The sequence below is a fragment of the Chiloscyllium punctatum genome, chromosome 15, assembly GCF_047496795.1.
Source record: "Chiloscyllium punctatum isolate Juve2018m chromosome 15, sChiPun1.3, whole genome shotgun sequence".
NCBI classification, from domain to species: Eukaryota; Metazoa; Chordata; class Chondrichthyes; order Orectolobiformes; family Hemiscylliidae; genus Chiloscyllium; species Chiloscyllium punctatum.
The window spans coordinates 95277023-95295515 of NC_092753.1; the positions used below are offsets into that span (position 1 = coordinate 95277023).

The window sequence follows — 18493 nt, forward strand, 5'->3', positions numbered from 1 at the left end:
TTAATTGAATAATAAATTCAGGGCAACATAACAACAATGTGTTTAAAGGAAGATAAATAAACCCATGAGAGAGAAAGAAGTCAAAGAATATCCTGCTAAAGTGAATTGCAGAGGGACATGGAGCAGAAACACTGGTCAGGACATATCGATCTACTTTGGGCTGTGCTCAACCATAATGTAGGTAAATAAGGTAATATGTTTTTTAAAAATACTTACTGTGGGTATCAAAGCCAACAGGAATTAATTGGTGAGAGGCCTCACCAATGTTCCTGTACATGACATCCCAGCCATTATACTCAAAGGTCTGAAGAATGATGGCAAGCGTGGTAAATACCTCTTCACCAGCCTGTCAATATGTGACCCAAATTTCAAAGAATTATGCAGCTAAACCTCTGGTTCTTTCTGAACTCCAACACTTGTCTTCACTGTAAAGGAAGCACAAATTCATCTGTTCAAGGGTCTCTGTGATTGAAAATAACACTTCCAAACGGTAATGGACAAAATGTTGGAACTTAAGTTTGACAAATTTCTGAGGACCTGATATTTTTCCCTCCAGGCTATTAAGAGGAATGGGTAAGAATATGTTGATCTGAGGATGTGCTATCATGGTAATGTCACTGGATTAGTAATCCAAAACCTCAAACTAATGTTCTGGCAACATAGATTTGAATCTCATGATGGCAGATGGTGAAATTTGAATTTACTCAACATGGAATTAAAAAGCTAGTCCAATGGTGACCATCTAGATCAGTAACATCCTTCAGGAAAGGAAATCTGCCAGCCTTATCTGGACTGCATTTAACTCCAGACCCATGACAGTGTGATTGACTGTTAATTGTCCATTCCAATGGCAAGCCACTCTGATCAAGGGGTGATTAGTCCTAAATTTCCAAGCTTGTCAGATTCAGCAAATTGGTTTACATGATGGCAAATGCCATCCCAATAATTAAAGTTGAAGGAAGAAATCAGTGGTACATTTTCATTCTTAAAATGAGTCACACCAGGATGATTTTCATGCAATGAAGCATGTTCAGGGATTGAGGGATATCAACTAATTATAGTGCAGGATGCACGTTGAATCTGGGGTGATTTGAAGATCTGTACAGGATTATAATGGAGGGATTGGCACAGTGGCACAGTGGTTAGCACTGCTGCCTCACAGCGCCAGAGGCCTGGGTTCAATTCCTGCCTCAGGCGACTGACTGTGTGGAGTTTGCACGTTCTCCCCGTGTCTGCGTGGGTTTCCTCCGGTTGCTCCGGTTTCCTCCCACAGTCCAAAAATGTGCAGGTCAGGTGAATTGGCCATGCTAAATTGCCCGTAGTGTTAGGTAAGGGGTAAATGTAGGGGTATGGGTGGGTTGCGCTTCGGCGGGGCGGTGTGGACTTGTTGGGCCGAAGGGCCTGTTTCAACACTGTAAGTAATCTAATCTAAGCTCGTGGTATTATGAAGCTGCAATGCCTGTCACATCTTCTTTCTTCCTAGGTGTTTTGTTTGTGGTTTCTGAAATACACAGTAAGATTATCTAAGAAACTGTTACCGAAGTCAATAGAATGTGTACCAGAAGCATGAAGAAGCTCTTGTTTCTGAGCACCATCCTCACGATCACAAGGGCAAAAACCTTTGACAAGTGTGAGTTAGCTCGAATCTTCAAGCGTGCTGGATTGGATGGTTTTGAAGGATACAGTCTACAAAACTGTGAGTTTCAGTAGCTGCTCATAAATAAATGCCCCAGTTATCATCATAGTCTGCCTAGTATCTCCTTCTGATTATTCTGAATGACATTAATGAGGTTTTTGGATAATAGCTTTGACTTTGTAACATTCTAAGTACAATTATATAACTTTTTTAAAATGAAGGAATAATTATGTATATATTGACACATTTTTGGAATAGAATGATTGAATAAGAGAAGGTTCACTCAGCCTTCTGAGATGTTGGGTTGTCTTCTGTGGGAAGGTTGGATAATTTAGGCCTGTATCCATTAGAGTTTAGAAGAGTGAGTGGCGATCATTTTGAAATCTAATGATCCTGAGGAGAATCGACAGGCTGGATACTTACAGCACATTTCCCCTTGTAGGGAGACTAGGGCCAGAGAACATACTTATGAATAAGACATCTCCTGAAAGAACTGTGGATGCTGTAAATCAGAAACAAAAACAGAAGTTGCTGGAAAAGCTCAGCAGGTCTGGCAGCATCTGTGATGAGAAATCAGAGTTAATGCTTTGGGTCCAGTGACCCTTCCTCAGAATTGGGGAAGAATCCTTTCTCTCAGATAGTCATTAAACTGTGAACATCTGTTCCCCAAAGTGGTGGAAGCAGGACGTTTGAATATTTCTAAGTCACAGGTGGACAGATTCTTGATTGATAAGGGAATCAAAAAGAGTAAGTGCAACATTGGGATTAAGGCCACAATCAGGTCAGTCAAAATTATTAAATCTGATCTTAGAGCTGGCACAACATTGAGGGCTGAAGGGCCTGTACCGTGCTGTACTGTTCTAGGTTCTCTGTTCAAATGGTGGAGTAGGCCTGAGGGGCGATTTGGCCTTCCCCTGCACCTAATTTGTAAGTTTATATGTCCATGCCATGGGGCAGCAAGGTGGCTCAGTGGTTAGCACTGCTGCCTTACAGTACCAGGGTAAATTGCCCATAGTGTTAGATGCATTAGTCAGAGGGAAGTGGGTCTGCGTGGGTCACTTGTCGGAGGGTCGGTGTGGACTGGTTGGGCCGAAAGGCCTGTTTCCACTCTGTATGGAATCTAATCTAATCATAAAACAACATGATGAATGAGCCACTATGGCTTGATTCCGAATATAGAAACATACAACCAGACAATACAGATCAGGCCCTTTGACCCATCGAGTCAGCACTTGCATAGCACAGATCGTTCTGCCATAGTGCGTGTTTCGTTAACATGAATTCACTGTAACGCGTTTGACGAATTGAGGACACTCTTTGTAAAACGCAAACTTTTAAAACATGTGTTGGCTGTAATACGATTACGTCACCAACACTTTAAGTTCTGTTTCTAAAGCGCGATTTTTCTATAGCACAGGGTTGCACAAGAACGCAACCATTGTATTATAGATTAACTATCTGTAGTCCTACTTCCCTGCATTGGGGTCACAGCTGGGTGCTGTGCTTTTCCAGCGCCACACTTTTAGACTCATAGTCTTGAATGTTATTACATTTGAAGTGCTCATCCAAGAAACTTTTCAAGGTTATAAGGTTTCCCAGCTCAGTTTTAATTGAATACTGGATCAAACTGAAAAGGCCGACTGGGTTTGCTTATCTCTACCCACCCACTTTAAGGGTCAAGTTATGAAGAGAGATGATACAAACTAGACCTATATTCTCTCAAAGTTAAAAACTTAAAGGGTGAGCTGATCAAAATCCTCAAGATATTAACAGGAAAGGACAGGCTTTATAAAGATAAACTGTGGGTGGCACGGTGGCTCAGTGGTTAGCACTGCTGCCTCACAGCACCAGGGTCCCAGGTTCGATTTCAGCCTCGGGTGACTGTCTGTGTGGAGTTTGCACATTCTCCCTGTGTCGGTGTGGGTTTCCTCCGGGTGCTCCAGTTTCCAAAGAGGTGGGGGTTCGGTGAATTGGCCATGCTAAATTGTCCATAGTGTGAGGTGCAATAGTGAGAAGGAAATGGAACTGGGTGGTTGACTCTTCGGAGGGTCGGTGTGGACTTGTTGGGCCGAAGGGCCTCTTTCCACACTACAGGGAATCTAATCGAATCTATTTTTACTGGTTGGGGATTTTAGAACTAGGGGCTTAGTCTGAGAATAAGGGCCAGACCATTCAGGAGAGATTATAGGAAACACTTCTACGCACAAAGGGTGAGAGAGGTTTGGAACTCTCTTCCACAAACGGCTGGGGATGTCGGATGAGTTGTTAATTTTAAAAATGAGTTGGATGCATTTTGTTCAGTCAAGGTAATAAAAGAACCCACAAAGAACTGTAGTTGCTGGAAATCAGAAACAAAAGCAGAAATTACTGGAGGAATTCAGCAGGTTTGGCAGCATCTGTGGAGGAAAAGCAGAGTTAATGTTTCATTACCCTTTTGTGTGTACCTGGGAAAAGTATGCTGAAGAAGGGCAGCAAAAGGAGGAGATGGAGCTCAGAGGGTGCGATGGACAGTTGGCCAAGTTCAGGGATGGGTAAAGGTTAGCCTGGAAGAATAAAGAGCTGCTAATGGGGACCATCAGTGGCTGATAATGGGTTGTTTCTAAGAGCAGCCCTTGTGATGACAAGGCCTGGTGGGGGTTGGGGTAAGGTCGTGACCCTAAACTGATTGCACTCGATATTGTGCTGAGCTTCACTAGACTGCAAAAATGACCCTGAGCTTCCAGTTGCCTGCCATTTTAACACCTTGGCCAATATCTGTCTCAGGCTTGCTGCAGTGATCCAGTGAAGCTCAGTGTAAGCTGGAAGGACAGCACCTCATTTTCCGGATGGGAACCCTGTAACCTTCAGGACTCAATATCGAGTTAATCATTTTAGGGCCTGAGCACCATTTCCTATGTCGCTACCCCAACCCCCACATGCCAGGCCTTATCATCACATGGGCTGCTATTGCAAACAACTGATTGTCCGCCATTAACGGTCCCCATCAGCAACTATTGATTCCCCTAGGCTGACCTTCACCCATTCCTTTGCCCCTCTGTTGTTCTCTCTCTGTGGGCTCCATCTCCAACTATGTTGACTCTTCCTGTCTCCCTCCCACCCCACCTTCAGCACATATACCAGCCTTTTCTGAGCTATAATCAGTTCTGAAGAAGGGTCACTGGATCCGAAACATTCACTCTTCTTTCTCTCCAAAGATATTAAGGGATATGGGCTAAAGGCAGGTATATGAAGTTAGGCCTCAGATTAGCCATGATCTTACTGATTGGCGGAAAGGGGTCAATGTTCTGAATGGTTTTCTTCCATTCCTATGTTCCTCCTTTTTCTCTGATCCCCAGGGGTTTGTACCGCCTTCTATGAGAGTGCATACAACTCTGCAGCCCTCAACATTGAATGGCACCAGGGGAAAATCTTGTCAATGGATTGTGGCATATTTCAGATCAACAGGTTCTGGTGGTGTCTGGATAATGATACTCCTGTTACATTAAGGAACTGTGGCATGAGCTGCTCAGGTAAGACACTCTTTTGTCATTCCTCTCTAAAGTTAAATGAAGTGCAGAAAATAGCTTACCTGTAGTTTCTTTAAAGTTCTCAAGGCGAACCTGGTGGGAAACTGTCCATTAGACTCGAATTTCCCCAATCCTTCCCAGGACCATCTTGGACATGCAAGGAACGAACAAACTAATTCTGAATGCTGCTGTGAGTGCACCCTCAGAGATAAACAGCTGAGTTTAATAAAGCCTCTGTGCTGTTCATAAAAACTTTCTTGAACTCCTCAGCGCCAACAAAAAATTTGGAGAATGAGAGACAAGGCAAACGAGAATTCAATCACTAGCAGAACACTAAGAAGTTCGGAGGAACAGAGGGATTCAGGGCACTTTTCCACAAATCCGTGAATATAGCAGGATAGGTTAATAGGATAAGAACAAAGAAAGAATGAAGAACAAAGAAAATTTACAGCCCAGGAACAGACCCTTCGGCCGTCCACACCTGAGCCGATCCAAATTACTGTCTAAACCTATCGCCCAATTCCTAAGCATCTGTATCCCTCTGCTCCCCACCTACTCATGCATCTGTCCGGACGCATCTTAAATGAATCTACCGTGCCTGCCTCTACCACCTCTGCTGGCAACGCGTTCCAAACGCCTACCACCCTCTTTCTAAAGTTCTTGCCGTGTGTATCCCCCGTAAACTTTTCACCTCTCACCTTGAAAGCATAACCTCTCGTTACTGAATCCTTCACCCTGGGAAAAAGCTTATTTCTATCCACCCTGTCTATACTCTTCATGATTTTGTCGACCTCAATCAGAACCCCCCTCATTCTCCTTTTTTCTAATAAAAACAATCCTAACCTACTCAACCTCTCTTCATAGTTAGCACCTTCCATACCAGGCAACATCCTCGTAAACCTTCTCTGCACCCTCTCCAATGTGTCCACATCCTTTTGGTAATGTGGCGACCAGAACTGTACACAGTATTCTAAATGCGGCTGAACCAATGTCATGTACAATTTTAACATGACTTGCCAGCTCTTATACTCAATACCCTGTTCAATGAAGGCAAGCATACTATATGCCTTCTTGACCACTCTATCCACCTGTGCAGCAAACTTCAGGGTACAATGGACCTGCACTCCCAGATCTCTCTGCTCATCAACTTTTCCCAAGACTCTTCCGTTTGTTGGATGATTTGCTCTAGAATTCGACTTCCCAAAATGCATCACCTCACATTTGCCTGGATTGAGCTCCATCTCCACTGCTTCGCCCAACTCTCCAGTCTATCTATATTCTCCTGTATTCTTTGACATTCCCCTACGCTTTCTGCTACTCCACCAATTTTTGTGTCATCCTCAAACTTGCTGATCATACGAACAGTGACTTCTTCCAGATCATTTATGTATATCACAAACACCAGTGGCCCCAGCACTGACCCCTGTGGAACAACACTGGTCACCTTTCTCTATTTCAAGAATCTCCCTTCAACTACTACGCTCTGTCTCCTGTTGCTCAACCAGTTCTTTATCCACCTAGCTAGAACACCCTGCATAACATGTGACTTCACTTTCTCCGTTAGTCTACCATGGGGAACCTTATCAAACGCCTTACTAAAGTTCATCTTTATGACATATAAATAGACCCTATCCCTCAGTACCTTCTCCAACAACTTTCCTACCATTGACATCGGGCTCACTGGGTCTGTAGTTACCCAGAATACCCCTACTACTCGTCTTGTACAGGGGAACAACATGAACAACCATCCAGTCCTCTGGCACCTCACCTGCTTTTAAGGATGTCACAAAAGATATCTGTCAGGGCCCCGGCTATTTCCTCTCTTGCCTCCATCAGCAACCTGGGATAGATCCCATCTGGTCCTGGGGATGTGTCCATCTTAATAACCTCTAGCATACCCAACATATCTTCCCTACATATGTCAATGTGATCCAGAGTAGTCAAATGTCTATTTCTAATCTCAACTATTAGTTAATAGTCAATAGTATGCAAGGCACTTGCCTTTATCAGTCGTGGATGGATTACAAGAGCAGGGAAGTCACCTTGGAGTTGTACAAGACTTTGGTTTGACCACATCTGGGGTATTGTGTGCAGTTCTGGTCACCACACAAGAGGAAGGGTGTAATTGCACTGGAGGGAATGCAGAGGAGATTCACTAAGATGTTGCCTGGGATGGAGCATTGTTGCCATGAAGAGAGGCTGGACAATCCCAGATTCAAGAGAAGGTTGAGGGGGACCTGATGGATGTCTATAAGATTAGGACAGGTATGGAGAGGTTGAATAGAAAGCAGATGTTCTCTTCATTGAAGAGTCAATAATAAGGGGTATAATCTTAAAGTGAAGCGCAGAAGGTTTAGAGGGAAAAGATTTTTCACTCAGAGGGTGGTGGGATCTGGAACACACTACCTGGGTGGGCCATTGAGGCAGGAATGCTCACAACCTTGAAAAAGAACTTGGGTGAGTATTTAACATGGTATAACATTAAAGGTCGTGGGTGGGAAAGTGGGACTCAGGCAGATCATAGCATAACTTTGACAGGACAGACTTGATGGGCTGACAGTACTGTATGATTTTATAGAAGGTATATGAGGTTATGAGAGTATGGACAGGATGGAGAGGAAGGCACTTTTCCATTGGTAATGATAATAATAACCAGAGGAGAAAAATTTAAAATGAGAACACCTAGAGGAGATTAAGGGAGAATTCTTTTCACTCAGAGGGGTGTGCAAGTCTGGAGTACAGGGTATGAATAGTTGTGTCAGATAGAAGACCTCATTACACTTATTTAGTATTTAGATATTCACTGTTTTTTTAAGCTACTTCATGTGATGTGGGCATTAATATTTATTGCCCATCTGTAATTGCCCAGAGGGTAGTTAAGGGTCAACCATATTGCTGTGTTTCTGGAGTAACATGTCGACCAGACTGGGTAAGGATGGCAGTTTCCTTCCCTCATGAACATGAGTGAACCAGATGGGTTTTTAGCAACTGTCAACAAGGTGACAATTAGACCATCTTTTTCCCCAATTTTATTGCAATCAAATGTCACCATCTGCCATGGTGAGGGTTCAAATCCACATACCCAGCACATTGACCTGGGATTTTGTGTCACTAGCCCGGTGATATTATTACAACGCCACTACCTCCTGAACTATGGGCCAAAGCTAGAAACGGGGAGTAGGGTAGTTAGATCTTTGTTGCCCCATACAGACCTGATGGGCTGAATTTTTTTTCTGTGAAGTAAACACCTGCGATTCTATGACTCCATGACTTGGCAGATAAAAGTCCATTTAAAGAGAAAGTGAGGACTGCAGATGCTGGAGATCAGAGTTGAAAAGGGTGACACTGGAAAAACACAGCATCTTGAAATAAGGAATGCCAGAAAAATTGACTCTTCTGCTCCCTGGATGCTGCCTGACCTGCTGTGCTTTTCCAGCGCCACACGTTTTGGCCCCAAAGATCCATGTAGTCAAGAACCATCCAACCAGTAATGACTCAGATTCTCAATTGGCTGAGTGCTGGTTGACCAATGATATGGGATGTGTGGAGATGTGGATGACTTTAGAACAGTCCAGCACAGTACAGGCCCTTCGGCCCTTTGTTGGAAGTCATGGGATGAAACCTCCAGGAATATGTTCACCCGAGTTGTTGAAGCTACCAGGTATCTGACAATGCCAAGCATACAGGAAAGGGTTGTAAGTTTACTCACTGAGCTGGAAGATTTGTTCTCAGACATTTCGTCACCATGCTAGGTGCCGACTTGCTTGGCTCAAGCTTTCTTCATCCTAAAGGTGGAGAGAATTTCCTCCGTCTTGGCCCACTGCTGTAGAAGGGAGTTGATTAGCTCAATTGGCTGGATAGCTGGTTGTCTAATACAGAGTAACAGCAGTTTCCACATTGGCTGAGGTTCCAGTGAAGAGCTCTCCTACTCAACCTCTCCCCTTCACTGAGACGTGGGGTCACCCTCAGGTTAAAGCATCGTTGTTGTCTCTACAATGACTGAGCAGTGCGACAGTTCAGTCAGACTGTGGTAACTTTAGCTAATAATGGTCTATGTTACAAAGGTGAATTTTGAACATTGATGCTTCTGAAGAAAGTGATAGTGGAAGTTGCAGGTGCACGCTCAGCTTTGCGAAGGCAGTGATGACTCAGTGATACCAACATTGTCTTGGAAACTTCTTGTGATCACCTTCCTCCAGGACCACCCATTGCTAAGTGAGATGAAACTTGACATGGGAGAAAATTCAATTGTCAAGGGACCATTGATGGATATTAAATCATAAGTTTCTTGAAGGTCACTTGGACTACACTTTAAAAAGCTGGTACAGGTAGACAACCCTTTTCCGAAATCCCGAAATCCAAAAAGCTCCAAAGTCCAAAGGTTTTTTGTGAAGTTTTTGTTCTTATTAACAAGGCTGTTTGGCATGCAAACAGTTAACCCAACTCCACACCCACTCGATGCGTTTAACTCAGATGTGATGCTTGTGGGCGTGGCCCAACACTGGCAGGCCTCAATTCTGTTTCAGGGCCCATTTTACTCACAGTAAGTCTGTTCTTCGGAAAGATTTTAAAATATTTCATCATCGAACTGTCACTTATTCTGAAATTCGAAGAATTCTGAATTCTGAAAACCAGCTGGCCCTGAGCATTTCAGATAAAGGATTGTGCACCTGTACCAGTTATGGTGAAGCCAGACAATTCTGAGTGGAACACAGAGTCACCCCAGTGCAACCCTGAGGGAGCACTACACTGTTAGAGGTCCCATCTTTCAGGAAGTCATTTAGCCAAGGTCCCATTTGTTCTCTGAGAGGTGTGTAAAATATCCTTTCACCTCAGAAGTGGGAAGTGTACTCTGGTGTCCTGGCCAATATTTATCTCTCCATTAAATTAATAGATTATCTGCACATGTATATAATTGCTGCTTGCTGGAGTCTACTGGATGGTTTTAAAACAAAATAATGTGCCAGAGACAAACCCAGTATTTGTTGCACTCTTTGAATTGCCCTTGAAATTAAAATCTTGATCCAGCCATTTGCAAGGGCAGTTGAGAGTCAACCACATTAACATGGTAAAAACAATAACTGCAGATGCTGGAAACCAAATTCTGGATTAGTGGTGCTAGAAGAGCACAGAAGTTCAGGCAGCATCCAACGAGCAGCAAAATCGACGTTTCGGGCAAGAGCTCCTGATGAAGGGCTCTAGCCTGAAACGTCGATTTTGCTGCTCGTTGGATGCTGCCTGAACTGCTGTGCTCTTCCAGCACCACTAATCCACATTAACATGGGGCTAGAGTAACATGTAGACCAGACCAGGTAAAGATAGCACATTTCCTTCTCTAAAGGCTATTAAATTTGTTTTTATGACAGTCAATACCAGTTTCATTGTCACTGATGGCTTTATGTTCCAAGTTGTATTAAATTCAGACTCCACCAACTGTGCCTGAGGGATTTGAACCAATATTCGTAGGGCAATAGCCTGGGTCTCTGAAATATGGGTCCAACAATGTCACAGTACTTCTAGTGTAGTGTGGATATTATCTATGTATTTCCTACATTGCAATAGCATCTACATTTGAAATGCAAACCATTGGCTGTCTGTAAAACACTTTGGTATTAGTCCCAAAACTGCTGGATGAATGTAAAATCTTTCGACGCATTCTAATATCATACTTATTACCCTCTATTGCAGCTTTCCTGGATGATGACCTGACCGACGACATTATATGTGCGAAGAACATAGTCAAGTTGCATCCTGGAATGTCAGCCTGGTACAGAGCACCCTGTTTCTTCTCTCTTTCTCTCACTAAAACTTTGACATTTTTTAATGACATCATGTAAAGTATCATTTTGGAGAACCAGTCCAAAATACTGTTCACTCCCTATTGAAACTTCCAATATAAAAAATGAGTCAAATTTCAGCTCAAGGAATTGGTGCCCATCCAACACCCTCAACATTCACTCTCTCCACATCGATGTCCAATGACAGTAGGGTATACCATCTACAAGATGCACTGTGTTGTAGTGGTGCAGCTAATGTGAGTCTTCAGCTGACCACCACTGCCACCATGTTGTACAAGCTAACTAAACAATTTGGCATCAAAAAGAAGGTTTGTTGCTACTTTCCTCCTGTAGGGTTGGGATCTATGAGGCCTGCTTTGTCTCATGTGGTAGAGGAAAATCACAAGGGTCTTAAACAAGACATTGGTTTATTGTATGACAACAATCAGGTACAAGTCACTTTGGTATGATGGGAGAAAATGAGGACTGCAGAAATCAGAGGCAGAAAGTGTGGTGCTGGAAAAGCACAGCCAGTCAGGCAGCCTCCCAGGAGCAGGAGAATTGACGTTTCATAGAACATAGAACAATACAGCACAGAACAGGCCTTTAGGCCCTCGATGTTGCGCCGACCTGTGAACTAATCTAAGCCCATCCCCCTACACTATCCCATCATCATCCATGTGCTTATCCAAGGATTGTTCAATTCTCCCTAATGTGGCTGAGTTATCAAGAAGCCCTGATGAAGGACTTTTGCCCAAAATATCAACTGTCCTACTCCTCGGATGCTGCCTGACTGTCTGTGCTTTTCCAGCACCACACTTTTTGACATTGGTATGATAGGCAATGGGGATTCTAGATGTGGTCAACCTCTCCTTTGATATCTAGAGCTGTTCTGCCTTTCCCCATACAAATATTTATGATATTGTCCCGTTGGGTGCAGTTCGGTGCAGCCTTCAGCATTAACTCTTTCAGAATCGTCCCCTTAAAACAACACATTTCAGCAATTGGCCAAAGCTTCTTCAAAAGTGGGCACAATTACAATGTTCCAAAGACATTGGATAAGTACATGACTCAGAAAGGGTTGGAGGGATATGGACCAGGAGTAAGCTGGGGGGTCTAGTTTAGTTTGCGATTATGTTCAGTATGGACCGGTTGGACGAAGGATCGATTTTCATGCTGCATGGATCCATGATTCTATGACTCCATGAGTTAGATTGTCATAGTTTGACTTCAAATTCAGCACCTTCCAAATCTACAACTTCTACCACATAGTCAGCAAGAACATGTCAACAACAGGAGCTGCAAGGTCCTCTCCAAGTCACTCACAATCCTGACCTGAAAATATATCTTCATTCCTGCAGTGTCACAGGGTAAAGATCTTGGAACTCCCACTCCAACAACACAGAGGGTGTCCCTACACCAAATGGGCTGTGGAAGTTCAAGGAAGTGGCTTGTCACCAATATCTAGATTAGAGTTGTGCTGGAAAAGCACAGCAGGTCAGGCAGTATCCAAGGAGCAGGAAAATCAATGTTTTAAGCAAAAGCCCTTCATCAGGAATGAGGTAGGGAGCCTCCAGGGTGGAGAGATAACTGGGAGGGGGGTGGGGCTGGGGAGAAGGTAGCAAAGAGTACAATAGGTGGATGGAGGTGATAGGTCAGAGAGGAGGGTGGGGGAGGGTAGCAAAGAGTACAATAGGTGGATGAGGGTGGGGATGGAGGTGATAGGCCAGAGAGGAGGGTGGGGGGAGGGTAGCAAAGAGTACAATAGGTGGATGGAGGTGATAGGTCAGAGAGGAGGGTGGGGGAGGGTAGCAAAGAGTACAATATGTGGATGGGGGTAGGGATGGAGGTGATAGGTCAGAGAGGAGAGTGGATTGGATAGGTGGGAAGGAAGATTGGCAGGTAGTACATGGTTGAAGAGCTTCAGGGCAGAGGAGATGACCTAGGGGTTGCAGTGAGAGAGAGACTAACTGAGATTCTTGTGGAGAGAGGAGGAGAACTTCTTTAAGAACTTCTTGCAAGAGGATTCACAGTCAGGTTAAAATCATCGAGGCAAAAGTGAGGACTGCAGATGCTGGAAACCAGAGTCTAGATCAGAGAGGTGCTGGAAAAACACAGCAGGTCAGGGAGCATCCAAGGAGCAGGAAAATTGACGTTTCAGGCAAAAGCCCTTCATCAGGAATGAAGGCAGGGAGTCTCCAGGGTGGAGAGATAAATGGGAGGTGGGGAAGGGTGGGGGAAGAAGGCTGGGGAGAAGGTAGTCACCAATATCTCAAGGGGCAATTAGGGATGGGCAATAAATGCTGGAATAAATAAATAAATGAAAAAAAAAGCAGGAGATGTGAGAGTTTCAGTTTAAACTTGGTTTGAGAAAATTTTGCTGTCATGGATGAGAATGGAGAGCCAGGATTTGGAGCTCACTAAGATGTTGTTACACTGTGGAGACCAAAGAAGGGAGACTGAGTCCTTGAAAGACACGAAGAAATTATAGCTTATGGAATCCAAATAATTAAAGGGTTTTGTCCGTGACCATCTCTAAAACTCCAGCAAATGTATTTCATTGGCTATAAAAGGTTTTTGGAGCTCCTGGGTTAGTGATAAGCATTGTGCTAAAGGATTGGAGATGGTAGCACTGTGGGAGTTGGTGTAGGTTGTGAATGCAATGTTGAGCTGCCATTCACGAGTGGATAGATTTGAGTAACACATGGTGGTGGAAGAATCCAATGTTCTTCACTCCACCTGGGATAACAGCTTTCCCCTTTCTCCCTTTCTCCCTCCTTGAGATGGTCCTCAAAACCAAGACGTTGGCCACCTTTCCTAATTGGTGATTTTGTGTGATTGGCACTGAGCAGATTTACACAGCTATTGCTGGGACAGGAGGGTTTGAGCTATAGGCTGAGGCTGAATAGGCTGTGGCTTTTTTCGCTGGAGCATTGGAGGCGAAGGGCTGACCTTATAGAGGTTTATAAAATCAAGAGGGTCATAAATGAAGTGAATAGCAAAGGTCACTTCCAAAGGGTAGGGGAGTCCTAAACTGGAGGGCATAGTTTTAAGGTGAGGGGGTAAGATTTACAAGGAATCTGAGAAGCAACAATTTCTCACAGAGGTGATGTGTGTATGGAATGAGGTGACAGATGAAGCGGTAGAGGTGAGTACAAATGCAACATTTAAAGGACATTTGAACAGGTACATGGATAGGAAAGGTTTAGAGGGATATAGGCTAAATGGGATTAGTTCAATTTAGAAAATCTGGTCAGCATGGACAAGTTGGACCGAAGGGTTGAGAGTATGGTGCTGGAAAAGCACAGCAGGTCAGGCAGTATCTGAAGAGCAGGAGAATCGACATTTTGGGCAAAAGCCCTTAATCAGGAAGCCCTGATGGAGGGCATTTGCCCGAAACGTTGACTCTCCTACTCCTTGGATGCTGCCTGACCTGCTGTGCTTTTCCAGCACCACACTCCCGTCTCTAATCTTCAGCATCCATAGTCCTCACTTTCGCCAAGTTGAACCGAAGGGTCTGTTTCCATGCTGCATGATCCTATGACTCTATAGCTGTCAAACATTGTCCAGTTGCACTCCTGTGAAGTACTCAGTGTTCTTATTTGCAAATTAAAAGTGCTACATCAACCCCAGGCATTACTGCTGTAAAGAAGAAGCAAAGGCCAAGCCTTACATGAATGTCCGAGTTAATGTAAAATCAGTCTGAAGCTGAGTTATCTGAAGGAATAAGAGGGAGCCATGGGACAGAAAGATCGATCAATATTTACTGAGCCAGTCAAACAGTATCACATCTTGGACTTAGTGAGTAGCAGCAAAAACAAGCACTTGTATTTAACACAATAAACCTGCTGTGCTCACAGGAAGCAACGTGTGTCAATGAATAGCAAGGTGAGAGGGATGTAGGGAGAGAAGATCAAAGCTACAAGCAGATGTTTTGATTTTGAGGAGTTTCAGTGGGACTGGGAAGTCACGGAATGGAACTGCGAGTCTTGTGCTCGGCCCCTTTGAATAGTCAAACACCAAAGGTAGTTTTGGAGGGAAAGGCTGTTTGCAAAGAATCCTATCCTCAGCAGATTGAGAACTGGAGACTGACTCTGGACTGAATGCTGCCATTTACCTTTTGCAGGGCCACCTGGAATAGCAAGTGCAATCGGAAAGGTATTGACCACTTTGTGGCCGGATGTAACATTTAAAGATGGCGTAGACCCAGTTGGTTTGGAACGTTTTGGATCAGCGGAAGACGGTGTTTACACAAGTTATTTATGCCTTGTTGGAACCTGGTAAAGGGGTGATAGAGGTTGTCTTTTCAAATTGCATTAACTGCAGACATGGATTATTCAATCCCTTTCTCCTCTTTCTCATGGCCGGACAGCGATTGTATCATGCTATTCTAATGCAGTTAACTTCGGACAGATACAAAGGTCCAACCTTCCAGTTCTTAGAGATAATTCTCAGTCCGTTGAGGAGAGTGAGTCACACTGAACAGAAGGGTTTCACATTTATAGAATGAGACAGCACAGAAATCCAGTGACCCATTAGAATTGCTAACATAGTGGTTATTTAGTCGACTAGTAATCTGGAGAGCTGGTCTGATGTTCTACCACATCAGTTGGGCCATTTAAACTCTAAGATTAAATAAATGTGAGTTAAAAATCAAGTAATAATAAAGATAACCATCTGAATGTTTTTATAAAAGCCATCAATTCACAGCCCTTAAAGAACGACACCTGTCCTCCCTTACCCGGTCTGTCCTACAGGTGTGACTCAAGGCTCACGTCAATGTGGTTCATATTCTTCTGAAAGGACTGACAAGCCCCTCAGAGAGAAGGGCACTGAGTGATTGACAATCAAAGCTGCTCTTTCCAGCAATGCCCAGAGTTGAGGAACAAATAAAAAATATGTATGTGATGTTCCTTTCAAAGAGTCTGACCTTCTTGCTGAGTCTCAGAGGCCTTTAAATGATACCCTTTCAAATATGTGTCCAATTGCTTTCTGAAACTGAGTTCTGCATCGATCTTCACCTGCCTTTCGAGCAGCACGTTTTGGATCCAAACGGGATGACATAATGTCCATTCCTCTGTCTGCTACTTCATTTGTCAATTACCTTTAATCTGTGCTCATCTACCTTCCTACCAATGACACAATACCTCCTTTTACACCCTATCTCTATTGAACATTCTTTAAATATCTCCATTTAATCGCCCATTTAACCTCTTTGCTTTCCTTTATTCATTTATGGGAGGTGGGCATGTCTAGCTGGGCCAACATTTATTGCCCATCCCTAATTGCCCTTGAGAAGATGGATGAGCAACCTTCTTGAACTGCTGCAGTCCACCTGCTGTCTATCATTAGGGAGGGAACTTCAGGATTTGATCCAGTGACAGTGAAGGAACAGTGATATATTTCCAAGTTAGGATGGTGAGTGGCTTGGAGGATGGGTTCACCATGTATCTGCTGCCCTTGTTCTACATGGGAATGGTCATAGGTTTGAAAGGGGCAGACTGAGGATCTTTGGTGAATTTCTGCAGTGCATCTTGTAGATAGTACACACTGCGGCCAGTGAGCATCAGTCATGGAGCGAGTGGATGCTTGTGGATGGGGTGCCAATCAAGTGAGCTGCTTTGTCCTGGATGGTGTCAAGCACCTTGAGTGTTGTTGGAGCTGCACCCATCCAGGCAAGTGGGGAGTATTCCATCACATTCCTGACTTGTGCCTTGTCGATGGTGGACAGGCTTTAGGGAGTGAGGAGATGAGTTATCACTGCAGAATTCCTTTCCTCTGACCTGCTCTTGTAGCTGCTGTTTTTGTGTAGTTGGTCCAGTTCAGTTTCTAGTCAATGTGCAGCCCTACGATGTTGATACTGGGTGTATTTAGAGTGAGTGGATCCGCAATGTCATTAGGCTGGGAGGTCTGCATTGTAGATACATCAAATAGACAGCACTGGTTCAGGAAGCGGCCCTTCGGAAGGGCAACTACAGACAGGCAATAAATGTTGACCAGCCAGCAACGCCCATGTCCCATAAATAAATAATTTTAACAAACGCTTAATCTTAGCTTATCATGTCTCTCCATCCAACTGAAGTTCTTTATCTCTAATATGATTGGGAAACCTCCTGTGAACTCTCTGAAGGCCTTGATAGCTTCTTTTAAAGTTAGCCACAATATTTCAGCTGAAACCTGTGTTTTGTAAATGCTTTATATGATTTCCTTGTTTCTGTCATCTGAGCTTCTATTCATAATGCAGTCAGCTATACCTTTGGCTTGACAACGTTATCAACTTTATGTCATCGAATCAGTGAATCAGAGAATCACACAGCACAGAGGAGGCCCTTGGGCCCATCTACTCTGTATTAGCAAAGAGACACAACCACATGCAATAATCCCACTTTCTCGCACTGAGTCCATAGTCTTGAATGTTGTGACACCCCCAAATGCTCATCCTAGTACCATTTAAAAGTTGAGAGGTTACCACATCTCAACTACTCTTTCAGGCAGTGCATTCTAGACTCTCACCATCTTCTGGTGAAAAATCTTTTCTTCAAGTACCCTCTAAACCTTAAAATTATGCCCCCTTTTTGTCATCCCCTTGTCACCTTTGAAGTTTGGTAAATCTCAAACTCTCAGGTCTCCCTGATCTTGCACCTCTTTTGAAGTTGTATCATTGAGACCTTCTGAAATATTTGTTCAATATTGACATTAACAGAATAATATTAAATAATCCTTGAGGTAGATTTTCCACTGGCCAAACAGTTATTAGGCATGTGTAGGTGGGAGCTATGGTTGGGGACCCTGCAGAATGCCCATCATGGCACACTCCAAAGGAATTGCTCAAGAACTTATAGACCAGTGAACTTTACTTCAGTTGTTAATAAAGTGTTGGAAAACATTATAACCTACACCCTAAAGGTTATAAGAGATAGGATTTATAATCATCTAGAAAATAATAATTTGATTAGGGATAGTCAGCACGGTTTTGTGAAGGGTAGGTCATGCCTCACAAACCTTATTGAGTTCTTTGAGAAGGTGACCAAACAGGTGAATGAGAGTAAACCAGTTGATGTGGTATATATGGATTTCAGCAAGGCGTTTGATAATGTTCCCCACAGTAGGCTATTGTACAAAATGCAGAAGAATGGGATTGTGAGAGATATAGCAGTTTGGATCAGTAATTGGCTTGCTGAAAGAAGACAAAGGGTGATGGTTGATAGGAAATGTTCATCCTAGAGTCCGGTTACTAGTGGTGTATCGCAAGGGTCGGTGTTGGGTCCACTGCTGTTCGTCATTTTTATAAACGACCTGGGTGAGGGCATAGAGGGTGGGTTAGTAAATTTGCAGATGATACTAAGGTCAGTGGAGTTGTGGATAGAGACGAAGGATGTTGTAGGTTAGAGAGAGACGTAGATAAGCTGCAGAGCTGGGCTGAGAGGTGCCAAATGGAGTTTAATGCGGACAAGTGTGAGGTGATTCACTTTGGTCGGAGTAACCGGAATGCAAAGTACTGGGCTAATGATAAGATTCTTGGTCGTGTAGATGAGCAGAGAGATCTCGGTGTCCAGGTACACAGATCCTTGAAA

General features: G+C 43.7%; 1 protein-coding gene across 1 annotated transcript; it reads left to right on the forward strand.

The window, feature by feature from the left end:
- Positions 1–1551: 1551 nt before the first annotated feature.
- LOC140485934 (lysozyme C-1-like) lies at positions 1552–15289 on the forward strand. The gene is made up of 4 exons (XM_072584379.1): positions 1552–1696; positions 4972–5145; positions 10831–10909; positions 15046–15289. Exons 1-4 carry the CDS (start codon positions 1552–1554, stop codon positions 15110–15112), a joined length of 465 nt encoding a protein of 154 aa, XP_072440480.1. The 3' UTR covers positions 15113–15289.
- Positions 15290–18493: the final 3204 nt, after the last annotated feature.

Bases quoted from the DNA above. Each gene is read 5' to 3' on its own strand.
- LOC140485934 (XM_072584379.1), top strand. From the start codon at position 1,552: ATGTGTACCAGAAGCATGAAGAAGCTCTTGTTTCTGAGCACCATCCTC. The intron at 1,697-4,971 runs GTGAGTTTCAGT...TCTGATCCCCAG, and splicing joins AGGATACAGTCTACAAAACT to GGGTTTGTACCGCCTTCTAT. The intron at 5,146-10,830 runs GTAAGACACTCT...CCTCTATTGCAG, and splicing joins CTGTGGCATGAGCTGCTCAG to CTTTCCTGGATGATGACCTG.